The sequence below is a fragment of the Rhea pennata genome, chromosome 3 (genome assembly GCF_028389875.1).
Source record: "Rhea pennata isolate bPtePen1 chromosome 3, bPtePen1.pri, whole genome shotgun sequence".
In the NCBI taxonomy this organism is placed as follows: Eukaryota; Metazoa; Chordata; class Aves; order Rheiformes; family Rheidae; genus Rhea; species Rhea pennata.
The window spans coordinates 40,892,179-40,906,448 of NC_084665.1; the positions used below are offsets into that span (position 1 = coordinate 40,892,179).

Consider the following 14,270-nt stretch of genomic DNA (forward strand, 5'->3'; position numbering starts at 1 on the left):
TGATAAAGTGTTATTCTGGCAAACAGTCTCCAATACAAAGCATATTTATAAAACTGTAGAACAGTATGGGATCATTCATTAACAGCTGAAGAAAATACTAAAAAATGCTTCGTAAACAGGGGACTGACCAAAGCAACAACTCAAAAACAGTCTCTGTTGCAAAGAACAGCTGTCCAAGATTTAAGTAGTATCCAAAACAAAGTGAATAGATGTCCAAATGAGAGGTGAAGGTGTAGTACAAGGTCATGCACACCATACCACTTTCAAATGTAATTACGATGCACAGACTGATGAAGCTTTGTCCTTCCTAATCTAAAGCATTAGCAATCTTGCTCCTCAAATAGAGAAATTTAACAATACCAACCAAGTTTGGCATGGCCAAAGCAGAACACACAGCCATCTGCCCCATTGACTACCGACTGGATCACCTCAGCCACAGTCCCAGCACATACTTCAGCCTGTCACAGGAAATTAAAAAAAAATACTGTTAACAATAATAAGAAAAATCAGCAGAGTATTTTCAATATGAATGGTCATGTCATTAGTGCTCCAGACAGAATTGATGAAGTATCAAAAAGCCTAATCTTGCTTGTCTCATTCATGTGACCTATCCTGTTGATAGTAATGACATTATTCGTAAAAATATATAAAGCAGGACTTTTGCCCTGCATCAAGGAAGTTTCATTTGCTGAAGCATCAGAATCTTTTGTGGGGTTAGACAAAATACACATACTGTAAGAGGATGTGGCTAATTTATTAGAACTACCTACTAAGGAAACTTTAAAAAAACCTTTTTTTTGGTTAAAAAGAATCAAATATGGAGAATTTTTAACACGCTCAACTACTTCTGAATTATGGATTGAATTCATTTCCACTAGCAGATGAGGAAGGAATGTAAGGAGAAAAAAAAGCACCTTATATATTATCTAAGTGACATTTCTTAATTTTTATCTATATTATTATGAATCTTAGCTTTTAGCAGTAGCAGGTGCCATCCTGGAGACTGTACCAGTATTTTAAAAGGTATGTCATACAAATTTACCCAGAGCATTCTTAGATTTAAGATTCAGGCATGCTGAACTGTATAGAGTGGTTCTGCATTAACAGCCTATCTGTACTGTGTGGAACTGAATCAGAATTAGCAGTGTTTAGGCTTTTATGTAAAGCAATTTGTATTTGATAATTAATCATGTAACTTCTCCAAGTTCATGGATACTTTTAAGCTTGGCTCTAATAGTAAACAAAATGGGTCAGAAAAAGGATTGTTCACAGGCCAACTAGTATGGCATGGCTCTTATTTATAATCTGAACTCTCTTACCTCCCCAAAACAGGGCCGTCCAGCAAAACAGCCTGTGGGTGACGGTCCTTATCCAACCTGCTCCTGATCTGTGTCCAGACGTTAGTCTGGCAGAGTGCTAGCTGCCTGGGCCAAAAGTGGGTCAGGGACTGAGCTAATGATTTGATGGCATGCCAATGCTTTGGCTGGCCCTGCGTCCTAGCTCTGTTTAGCTTATGAATACAGAAGCAGTCTTACAGTACTGTTTTGTAATTATATTTCGCAATGTTATTTTACTCTTGTATTGTCCTCCTCATCATATTTGGGTAACACAGTTCATCAAACCACGGAAGGAGTTTCATAAAAACAAGAGATCAGAACATATACATGTGAATAGGCACATATGGACTAAAATTCCCATCCTCCCATCATGAACTACACAAGAAAACTCTCTAGAAATAATTCTTGACTTCTTAATGAATGGAGGATTGTATTAAAGAACTGAAGTTGCGATCAGATCATCATAAATACCAAATAATAAATTTAAAAGATAGTGAGCTATTGATATCTAGGATTCACCTACTAGATGCCATTTATATCATTAGTACAATTTATTGCTCAGGCACTTTTAGGAGAAATTATTTACAGTAAATATTAAAGAAAGCAGAAACTCAGATATGATTTAATAAATTGGTTTCATTACCAATAATATTGGTAAACCAAATTCAACCTTGGTCTAATGCCACTGAAAGTAATGCTATTGTAGAAGAAATGAATTTGGCTCTGGAGTTTAGACAACTATTCTGATCACACTTTGCATACCTGTGATGCATCTTGGGGGAAAACGGCATCAAAAGCAAACATCTTGGGTGGAACCTGGTTGCCCCTTTTCTGGAAGGCATTCTGACCTCCACAGGTCAACGGGTCATACAGTGTGATTTGCTTCTTACGGGGATCAACCTTTAAGAAAGAGCTGGACTCCGATGTGTCTCTGGCAAGTGTGGAAGAAATGCGCACCATAACTTTGACCTGTCAGCAAACAAACAGAAATATGACCGCATTTGATTAGCATGTTGGATGTATTAGAGCCTGGTATACTCAATGAACTTTCCAATTACACTGAGCCAAATCTTAACCTGCTTTACCATAGCTAGTGGCTCAGCAGAAGCCAGCGAAGACACAGGAGTGATTATAGACAGATTTTGGCCTATAATGCACAGTGAACAGAGCCAGAATTCTTCTGTGTCTATTTCAACAAGCAACTTGTGTATTTATAATTACGAGGTACATCACTGTGTTTTAGTGCCCATGTTACCCAAGTGCAATGATGAGGTATTACATCACCTTGTCTTACCCTCGATATAAATTGAAAATTAACTGCACCCCAGTGGCCCAATTAAGAAAGCTGAAAGGTAATCTAGACTGCTAAACTACCAGAACTGCTGTGGTTTACATGAAGCAGCCTGATCAATAAGGCAAGCACATAAAAGCCAGATCTGTAATTTACACCTTTCCAATTCTAATTCAAATGCAAAGAGATGAAATACTCAGTTCTAAGTGTCATCATCAAAGAGTTGTGAAAAGAGTCCTGTTTTAATGGTTAGCTTTTGAAATGCTCGTCAAAGGAGTGGAATGTAATAAACGATAAAAGATTTGTTAAAACATGTTAACTCACAACTCATTAAATGGCTACATAATAAGGTGTTATTTCTAAGACTAAGATACATGTTTGGGGATTTAATAAGGTTATACTGCATCCTTAGCCCAGTTAGTAAGCAATTCAGATACAAGTAAAATTGAAGATTATCATTCTGGCTTTGGTTCTTTCCATAAATTTATTACCTGCGAATACCTGAGTTCCTGAACTTTACAGGGCAAACATCACTCCTCTGTCAACTCTCATCTGCTAGCCACAGCTGTACTTACTTTATCCTAGAGCAGATTGACTTTCATGACAGCAACCGATAGAGCTCACAGTAAAAGTCTCCTTAACCGTATGTCACTTGTATCAAACCCACACAAGTTTGGCATGGAGGTGACCAGGAAGGGTCACCTCACCACAGGGCAAGAGTTCAGCTGCTGTTGGATTGGCAGATTCATGCTGGTAGGAGGTTGTAGACCTAAAATTCAGACAAGGCTGCAGTTCCTGTCAGCCTTGTCAAGGCTTGTGCTCTTTGCAAGCAGGTCTCCTTTCATGCTTGCCTAAGCTCATCCAACATGAAAATGAATCAGCACCTTTGAGAGGTCAAACCTACACAAATTCATTTTTGACACAACTCCTCTGAAGTTGATGGAATGAGACCAGAAATTAAATGAGATTATTCAATATTTTTGTGATCTCTATATGCTTGTGAGTCAAAGTGGTAATTTGACTCCAAATATTTTAACCCAGGGAACAACGTTGTGTCATTAAACGGTGAAATGGTCAAGAATCTGCATACGTGATTCCAGTTACGTTTGTTTTATGCCATTAGTTGAGGGAAAGCAGAAAAACGCTGCTGGGAGGCGGAAGTTCTCAACTGTTCAACTCAGCTGTTTATGAAACCTAATCCCTGATCCCTAACTGAAAAAGTCACTTCCAACATTTTACCAAAAGCATTCTTCTAAGCCCAGCCTTAAGGAGAGGCTACTTCTGCTGCAGACAATGGCAGCAAGGCCCCCCAGTAAGTCTGTCAGATCTTGGCCCGGTTTGGCAGTTCACTGCAACTCCACATCTGCTGGCAGTGCAGAAGGGAGGCACTAGCCAAGTTAGCAGGGAAAGAAGGGAGCACAACACTGAGTCTTAGAGAAGTAAGAAAACAAAAAGTAAAATAAGTCTTGAACTGTTTTCTTATTTTCAACTTTGGATCCATTTTGCCTTTTCTACCATGTCTTACATTTTTAAACAGATGCCAATATCTGGAATATGCTGAAAAACAAAACAAATGTAATACTTCAAATAAAATATTTGCTCTGCTTTAGAAATGTATTTTTCCTAGACGTTTTTGTGTGGTTTTGGCTGCTATGAATCCATGTCCTGCAGACCCCTGATAATTGTGTGAGCAAAGCACAGTTAACTGAATACCCCAGGGCTAAGTGTCTTTAGGCTCTATATAAGGGAATGTGGGTGAAATTTAACAACCCATCATATACAGGCAGTCTAACAGTCCTTTCTGGCCTCAAGTTGTGTGGACATTAATGTTATCTTCAGCTACAGTTGCTTTGTACCAGTAAAACATCATTGTCTTTGTTCCTGATTTAAACCTGTACACACAAAATCAGAATAATACCTGTCACTTCTTATTGCTGAAGTAATACAGCAAATCCTTTTCACTTCTAACAGCTACAGTGGTAGAAGCTCTGGCATCAGCTTTCTCTTTCCCTGGAGTAAAAGACCAATAAAACCGAAATCCTAAAGATTTGCTAGCATCAAATAAACTGGATGAACCACTATAACAAAGAGTTAACTCAGAGTTCCAGGAGATGTCTAACAGCATAAACTTTAGGACCATTTGGCTCCTCAACTCAACACAGACATTTTTTAAGAAAAAATCCACTGTCACAACCATTTGTATTTCCTGTGCATTGGTGATTTATGTTTTGAAATTTAATGCTTTCTATTTATTACAGCTGAGGAATGTTATATTAATTATATGAGGCTACTCTGATAGGTGGACCACTTCTGGCTGAGGCTAGCTTGTTTGCAGCTAGTACGAAGATGTCTGTGCACTTTACCCCAGCTATATCATGGATGATTCCTCTCACCTCAGTTCAGACCAGTTGGCAGTAATGTCTCCATCAGAGCCTACTGTCTAACTCTCTTTGCAGGCAATATAGAGAACAAGGCCCTTTAGCACGTAATTCACACAACCTGGTTTATACACCTGTGTTCTGGATAAGATGAGTTGCCTTCCCAGAAGTGCTCCTTCCTCTCTCAATACTACTGCAGAAATCTGGATGCTTAGCTGAGGTGCAGGTATCTACACTGTAAGCTGCCTAAAGGTAGCAGAGAATTCCACACACTTTAAAAACTTTATTCTTTTTGCAGTAGGTATAATAAGACACCCAAAATGGATTGCAAGACATCTGAGCTAGAGGTACAGTCTGAGAAGACAAGCAGGCTTGAGGCAAAGGTTAGGTTTAGCTCAGTTGGTTAGAGCATGGTGCTAATAATGCCAAGGTCGTGGGTTCAATCCCTGTACAGGCCACTTGCTTGAGGGTTGGACTAGATGACCTCCAGCGGTCCCTTCCAACCTTACCAATTCTACAAGAAAGAATCAGATGGAGATTCAGGAGCTATGACCCTTCCTTGTGGATCCATTTCAGTTGCAGTACCTTTCTAACTAAAGTGATATAATCCCTCTCTTTCTTTCATATTCCCCATCTCTAAAACTGGTTGAGTCACAGCTTACTTCACCGCATGTGAAAGTACTGATACACTTAGCCATATTGTTAATGGGCTTTAAAGGACTGCCAGTTGCCATCAGATACCCAATTCATAATTAAATATTATTATGCATGTAACCTAAAAGGATTTCATGCAAAGCATTTCCCAACAGTGGTTATGAAAAGAGTAAATCAATTAAGCTATAGCAGTAGAAACGATGGGAGAACATGGCCTCTTATTCTCCCATTTCACAGCTTTTTATGCAATTTATGAATGGGGGTGGCAAGGGGAAGTTCAGAATCAGTGCTGGCCCCTGCAAACCACTCCATGGGGGAGGCACTGTGAAGACGGGAGAGTAGTAATTCACCCAGCTATGGGGATAGCACAGGAATTTAATGGACTTAGAAGACTTTAGTTCAATTTCAGGAACAGACAGGTTGAAGATCAGAGTGCTGCTCCAGGGAAATCAGAAATACAGTACAGTTAATTTGAAACTAACTGAACAGTGAAGTTGAAGAACTCTAATACTTTATGCTTGCAATTTATATTTAAATAAACTATAAATTGAACTTCTCCTTATAAAGAAGAAAACAGGTCTTATGCTTCAATTCCTATGTGTCATTACTCCTTTAGTTCAGTGCTACAATTCTCCACTAATCTCCTGTAATTGAAGGCTTTAAGAAATACTTGTGATTATGGGACCACTCAGTCTGCCAGAAATTCTTACTTGAATCTCACTGATCAGCTTTAGACGCAGCCTTAGACATACCTCTGACTGTTTTTACAGGAAAACATGAAAGCACACTCTTGAGGCATGTGCTGCTGGTAAAACAAACAAACTGGGCATAATTTTGATCTAATTTTACACTTATGCAAATCTGGCTGAACTCAGCAAGAATTACCCTATCTTAAGAGTGGAGAGAGCAAATAAAGGAAAAGGTCACTCGTTCTGCATCATTATTGCGCCTATTCTAGGACATAACTTCACCTCTCAATCTGCTCATGCTGGAAGTATTTTTTAATGTGTTTTCTCTTTTGAATTCTTAGGATTTGATTTGAGGACTATTCAGTCTAACGACACCCCTTTCATATACTTCTCTGGACTTTGGTTCCTACCTATCAGGATTTATTCTGTTCTTGAATGAGTTTACAGTCACTGACTTCTAGAATATTACTCCTAATAAGAAATAGGACAAATGAAAGTGGAATCAGAAGTATACTGTTTAGGATTTATCAACAGGGTTTCTTTTTTCTAATGAAAAATTTATGTGTCTATAGATATATGTATTTCACAATATTCTCTCTATATGGTAATTACTGGCACTAAAAACTCACTGTTCATTCATAGGTACCATTTAGTAGCATCAAGGGAACATATAGAGAAATTGCTGTAATATCACTGTACTTCTGTATGGTAAAAATACACACAGACCTTTTACTTGTCTCTACTGCAATTTCAGGTGCTGAACCATGCTTCCTGGCTTTCTGCTTCTTTACCTTCTGCATCCCTATAAAGACATCCACTATTTCTTGAAGAAAGAATTGGCTAACTGCAGCACTTTTCCCTGGTAAGCTCAGTTTGTGACCTGCCATGGCCCTTTTGCCAGGTTCTTACTCTGCAGAGAAGGACAAAGCTTCAGCAGGCTTGGGAAGCACAACTGGTGCCATCGAAAAGGAAAGAAACCACAGTCTGGCCCCAGCCACTGATGCTCCCATGACTCCTGTGCCTGCAGAGGTCTGTCTGGAGGATTGGGAGCGAAGGAAGCATGGAAGAGGGGAAGCTGCGCCAAATGCTAATAACCACGAGCAGAGGCTGGAATGAGGCGACACAAGCAATCAGAGATTGACGGCAGTGATATTATCACTTCCTTCGACTCTCGCCTGTAAGATTTCGTTTGGGGCTCATTTATCTAATTATTGCAGGGATGGGGCTCGACAGCTGTTGCTTTGGGCACTGTGCTTGCCTTTATGAGCCGCTTTTCTCATCAATCATTTCAGCACCTTCTGTCGGACGTGTGCTGTGTAGTGGTGGGAGGCAGGGAGTGCGCTGCATTCACGCGAGAGACAGGCCGGCCAGGGCTATTGAGCTGTATTAGCACTCCATCAATGTAATGGCAATCACTGGCTGCAGGAACAGCCTTATTGGAGGTTAATGAAGAGTGGGTTTTGTAATTTCTCACTGTTACAGTTGTAAATAATGGTGGCAGACATACATTTTTGTTGTAGTCAGCCACAAAACACTACGGTGCAAAACACTCTTTAGCCTCCCAATGCCTATGTGCATACATGCTTTCACATGATGGATGTAGAGCTAGAAGCTTTTCTACAGTGTCCACCCAGAGAATATGAAAACCCTCTGTTAAGCATTTTAAAGGATCTGTTTTCCAGATCATGAGAGATTTAACTGATAATACTAAAACAAAATTCTGGAGGGTCAGGATAAACAGACTGAACCAAAACGAGACAAATACAGAATATGTTTTAGTGCAAGTCTCCCCGTCACACTCAGCAAAAAAAACCCTAGGGAAATGTTGCTGGATTTAAATTGGTCAGTAAACTACGTGTAATTGGGCCTCATCCTCCTCTTTTTCCATTTTTCACAATTCTTGCAGGTTTCAGTGCTTCACACTAGCATAAACTGGAAAAGAATCAGGTCTCATCACTCACATTGTGTGGAAATGGCTTTTACTATTCCTATAAGTAGCAAAACACTATTTTTCAAAAGTAGTGAAAACAGTTTAAAAAAATACTCTGTTAAGGCTCACAGGTCTCCTCTTTTTTATAGCAGTCCCTCTTTCTTTCTGTGCAGTTGGTAAAAGGAGTAAGGAAACATTTCCTTTACTAGCTCATCACTCTCACCCTGCACAGCAGTAAAACTAATTTGCACTTCTGGCAATAATAGGAATTAGTATACGTGTACTGTAACCAAACGCCAGCAATATTATTCTAAGAACTTATCCTTATCAAGATTGTATCCTGTTTAATTAGATGATGTAATTTAATAAGCTCAGTAAAATGTGGTATGAAATACGCTCAGGTCACAGGGCACGGCTCAGTGAACTTTGTCTTGTTTGTGTCAGCAATAGCTTTGAGTTTTGTCATGGGCAAAAGCCCATGCTAGCTACTCATACTGTCTGACTCCAGCATGTACATCCACTCAGCTGTCACACAGCTGGTTCAGCATTTGTCAAGATTAATAAAGAGCACTGCAACTTTGGTCTGATCTGAAAAAAAAAAGGGGGAGGGGAGAAAAAAGACATGGGGATACCCCTGCCATGGGAACAATCTTTCCTTAAGTTTCCCAACATGCCACAAATGGATTTTATGTTCCTCATTTTCTCTTTGGTTCTTTCTGACCTCTTGAAGAGATGTCTGCACTTCAGACGTGCATGATGGGGCAATCTCTGTGTTGCACTTTCCAAAATCAAACAGGTATTCTGCTTCACTTCAGTGACCTATTAGAGCAGAGTTTCTCTTTTTCCTCCATCTAGTATTGAATGGGAAACTTCATGCTCCTTTTTCTGCACAGAATACAGCCTTTTCAAAAGTGTCTTTAGATACAGAGGTTACATGTATACTAATAAATTAAACATGGTCAAGACTGTTACCTAGCACAAAATGATCAGCATCCACACCATATAACTCTCATCCTCTGATACTGTGTGGCCACATCCAAGTAGTCTACTAGGACAGTCTTTCACCATGACAATTTTTCAATCACACTTGCAAATTGTTTGGGAGAGTAGTCCAGTGGCCCAACACCACACCAGGCACTATGTACAGATGATTGAATCTCAAGGCACAAGAACTACTCATGCTCCTGTTTTACAATCACAACCACAGAATACAGCACAGCGTGATCATATTCCCCTTGCTGTAAGTTAAATACAAGATGGTGTAGTACTGGCCTCTCGAGCCTTTCATGTGCCAACTGTTGTCGCTGTTCACATTGTAGCCAGGCTGGGAATCTCCATATCTGCGGACAGGTCAGCAAAACCGAGCACCACACACGTCCGTGACACCAACAAGGTCAGCCTTCCAAAGGGAACTTCTCTGCTCTTGAGATCCACTACAAGGCTGCCATCGCTCCTGCAGGCTGCAGTGGATCCCCATCAGCCCATCAGGAGCGAGGGCACCAGCCAGCAGGGAGTCACTTGGCTCTTTCTCACAGACCACACTTTTATCTGTTGCAGTGCAAAAAGACTTAAGAGAATTTTGCTCTACTGCATTCAACATTTCCACTTATAAACCTCCTCTTCCAGCAAAACAGAACTGTACTGATTCTGCTGGCACATGGACTTGGTGCTGGTGGAAAAGATCTTATTAATAGCAGCAACATCTCAAACACCCTCATTGATAATTACATTTAGTACATAATTTCTAGGAGCTGCAGTTTCCCTTTTTCTGAAGCTATGAGAAAGGTGCACAGGATGTGGCTTGGTAAGTTTAAGTAGGCAGGTTACTCCACCTCTAATCAGAGAAAAGGTGGTATCTAGGGCTTCGCATTACACAGTCTCAAGAGAGCAGGAACTCCCAGATGAACAAGACTGATTTTTGTCTAAGGAAACAACAATTTCAGTGAAAAGAATGAGAATAAAAGACAAAGTTTCTTTTACACATGCCTTTGAGATGTCTTTTCAGTGTTAGAAAGACAAAGGATACACAGGTATTGCACAGAAGATGTATAATCACAATTGTAAGCTTTTTCATTATTTATAAAGATGATCTCCATAACTGCATACAAAAGAAAATTCCCTAGTCTGCACATGACATTGTATGGCACAGTACCATAAATAATGAGCAGCAGTGCAATCAGATAAGAAGGATTTACATTATTTAAGCCAAGCTGGAAGAGGTGACAAATTGCAGTTTAATGTAGATAAGTGTGGAAAAAGATGTGCAGAGCCTTGGAGTGGCAGCTGGTAATGATAACCAGTAAATAAAAGGGACAGTTCATGGTACTGAGTAGAAGAAAGATTTGGGAATTCATGGGGAGAAAAAGAATCCCAAAGCTCTAGATCATCTATTAATGATGAAAGCAAGGGACCAGCGTTGCTACAGAGAGTCCATACCAATGGAATGAGATAGAATTACCATTTTAGGTGAGAGACCTAATATGTGTTTGGGTATACAGAGAAGAAATCTAGTCTCTAGAAAGGAAGTATAACTCTCCTTCAGTGCCAGTGGCATGAAACAATCAGCAGAGATTTCAAGGATTAGAGCAAGATGCTTTAGCAAGAAATTTAATACATTGCTTTCAAAGGAAAGAAACAGAAGTATCAGAAGTTAGGTTTAGGTTCTGGTCTAAAATGGCAGGTAATGTCCTTCTCCTACGCAAATAAAGAGGTCCTGGCCTCATTCACGCCCACACAATGTCCTGAGCGCATTTATGTTATTTTCCTCCTTGTTCATTGGTAGCTATTTTTGCTATGGTCAGAAGAGATTGGTGAAAAAACACCACAACTAAATGAGGCTTCAACTAGGGAGGATAGGATGGCAACAGAACAGATTACCAGTAAGGTTGTGGAGTCTTCTTCTCTGGAGATACTCAAAATCCACCTGGATGCAACCCTGTCTAACATGCTCTAGGTGACCTTGCTTGAGCAGGGAGGTCAGACTAGATGATCTCCAGAGGTCCCTTCCAACCTTACTGATTCTGTGATTCTGTGAATAAAAAGGCTAAGGGAGGAGGAGTATCCAGAACCTCAGCAGGAGGTTCTGAGGAAGCTGGAAGAGGCAGCCTGATGCACTCATTTAGTTGTGGTTTATTTCTGTTGTTGGAAAATGAGCATAATTTGTAAATGTAAATATATGTTACGGTCCTCAGAAGCCCTTGTAAAGCAGTCTAGGATCCTCAGGTAGAAGGTACAGAGAGGAACAATAGCTACAGAGCCCAAGCAGCCAGTCGCTTAGAATTAATGAGATCCATTTGTAATGCTATATATTGTTTATAATTAAAAATACATTTGTTGAGCTTTAACTGAAATCTCTGGAACAGATTTTTATGGTGGGCTTGATTCTGCATGCCTCTGAAACAAATGGGATTATTTACTGTGCCAGGGACAAATGAACAGAAGGTCCTACCAATGAATCTAAAGGTTCACTTACCTTGGTAGCAACCCATCCCCAACAGAGACCAGTCTGCTCTATGAGCCTCGCCAACCGTTACTCCTTCTGCACTGCTGTGGTAGCTGTGCTGACCCCCAGCTAGTGAGTGTCCTAGCTGTGCCATGCCAATGTCTGCATGGCTTACAGGCCACTTGGTCCACTTCCTTGACCCTGTGTCCCAGCTAGACACAAAAGGGAGAACTCATACTATTAAAGAGAGAGATGTGGCCTGATGGGCTAGTTTATTCTCTGAACCAAATCTGCAGTCCACCGGGGACATTACTGGGCTTGGGCATATTCACCGTGTCATCTGTGGGTTGTCTTTCCTTTGCAGGGGAGTGCCCCTGAAAAGTCTCCTCTGTTAGGGACCTCTCTGGAGATCATCTAGTCCAACCTCCCTGCTCAGCAGGGTCACCTACAGCATTTCAGACAGGGTTGCATCCAGGCAGGTTGTGAGTATCTCCAGAGAAGGAGACACCACAACCTCTCTGGACAACCTGTTCCAGTGCTCCGTCACTCTCACAGGGAAGAAATTCCCCCTCACGTTCAGGCAGAACTTCCTGTGCTTCAATTGCTGCCCATTGCCTCTTGTCTTGTCACATGGAACAACTGAAAAGAGTTTGTCCCTGTCCCCTTGACACCCTCCCTTCAGGTACTTGTACACATTGATAAGATCCCCCCTCAGGCTTCTCTTCCCTGGGCTGAAGAGGCCCAGCTCTTGCAGCCGTTCCTCACAGGGCAGATGCTCCAGCCCTCTGACCATCCTCGTAGCCCTATGCTGGACTCTCTCCAGTAGCTCCATGTCTCTTGTACTGGGGAGACCAGAACTGGACGCAGTACTCAAGATGAGGCCTCCCCAGGGCTGAGTAAAGGGGCAGGATCACCTCCCTCGACCTGCTGGCAACACTCTTCCTAATGCACCCCAGGAGACCATTGGCCTTCTTGGCCACAAGGGCTCACTGCTGGCTCATAGTCAACTTGTCATCCACCAGCACTCCCAGGTCCTTCTCTGCAGAGCTGCTCTCCAGAAGCTCAGCCCCCGGCTTGTACTGCTGCATGGAGTTATTCCTCCCTAAGTGCAAGACTCTGCACTTGCCCTTATTGAACCTCACGAGGTTCCTCTCTGCCCAGCTCTCCAGACTCTCCAGGTCTCTCTGAATGGCAGCACAGCCCTCTGCTGTATCAGCCACTCCTCCCAGCTTGGTATCATCAGCAAACTTGCTGAGGAGTCACTCCATCCCTTCATCCAGGTCATTGATGAAGAAGTTAAGCAGGATGGGATCCAGTAGTGAGCCCTTGGGGACACCACTAGCCACAGGACTCCAGCTAGACTCCACACCACTGATGACGACCCTCTGAGCTCTGTCTTTCAGCCAGTTCTCAATCCACCTCACTGTCCACTCATCTAACCCACGCTTCCTGAGCTTCTCTAGGAGGATGTTGTGGGAGACAGTGTCAAAAGCCTTGCTGAAGTCAAGGTACACAACGTCCACTGCTCTGCCCTCATCTACCCAGCCAGTCATTCCATCACAGAAGGCTATCAGATTGGTTCAGCAGGATTTCCCCTTGGGGAATCCATGCTGACTGCCCCTGATCACCTTCTTTCCCTCCATATGTCTGGAGATGACATTCAGGATGAGCTGTTCCATCACCTTCCCAGGGATGGAGGTGAGGCTGACGGGCCTATAGTTGCCTGGGTCCTCCTTCTTGCCCTTCTTGAAGACTGGAGTGACACTGGCTTTCTTCCAGTCCTCAGGCACCTCTCCAGTTCTCCAGGACCTTTCAGAGATGATGGAGAGTGGCCTGGCAACAGCATCTGCCAGCTCCCTCAGTACCCATGGGTGCATCCCATCCGGGCCCATGGATTTGTGGATGTCTAGCCTGCCCAGAAACTCTTTAATCCTTTCCTCCTCAACCAAAGGAAAGTCTTCCCTTCTCCAGACTTCCTCCCTCACGTCCAGGCAACGGCATTCATGGGGGCTGCCCTTAGCAGTGAAGACTGAAGCAAAGAAGACATTCAGTAATTCTGCCTTCTCTGTATCCCTCGTCACCAGGGCCCCCGCCCCATTCAGTAGCAGGCCTACATTTTCCCTAGTCCTCCTCTTGCTGTTCTTAGTATCTTAGTATCTCCCCTTTTTCTACATTTTTTTACCCTTTAACCTTCTCTCCTCTTTTTTTTTTTTTTCATTTTTGTTCCCAATAATCATTTCTTTTCCCTCTTCCTCAGTTCTTCTTTATTCCCACCTACATCTGGGACATTTAGGTTGGGAAAAAAAAACAGTAAGAATAGTGGTTAATGACAGATATTGGGGAAGAACCTAACTAACAGAGCATGTCTGGAACGATATTACTTAAGAATATTCTCCCATCTGCCAGCAGTTTGCAACTCACAAACTTTTTAAGCCAGTCATCATCTCTGTATTTAATAGGCCTTAAAGAATTTTGCTTCCCTGAACACTCACCCAGTCACTTTAGATGCTTTTTGAACCTATGCAAGCTTTTAGCACCCACATTTTCTG

At 41.9% G+C, this 14,270-nt stretch overlaps 1 protein-coding gene across 1 annotated transcript in view; it reads right to left on the reverse strand.

Annotated features, from left to right (window-relative positions):
• The window catches only part of KIF26B (kinesin family member 26B), a 302,239-nt gene that overhangs the window by 59,765 nt on the left and 228,204 nt on the right, over positions 1–14,270 (reverse strand). The window contains exons 6-7 of the mRNA XM_062573637.1: positions 2,100–2,306; positions 365–458 (exon numbers count right to left, since the gene is read on the reverse strand). Coding sequence (XP_062429621.1) covers positions 365–458; positions 2,100–2,306 — 301 coding nt within the window. The remainder of the gene's footprint in view (positions 1–364; positions 459–2,099; positions 2,307–14,270) is intronic.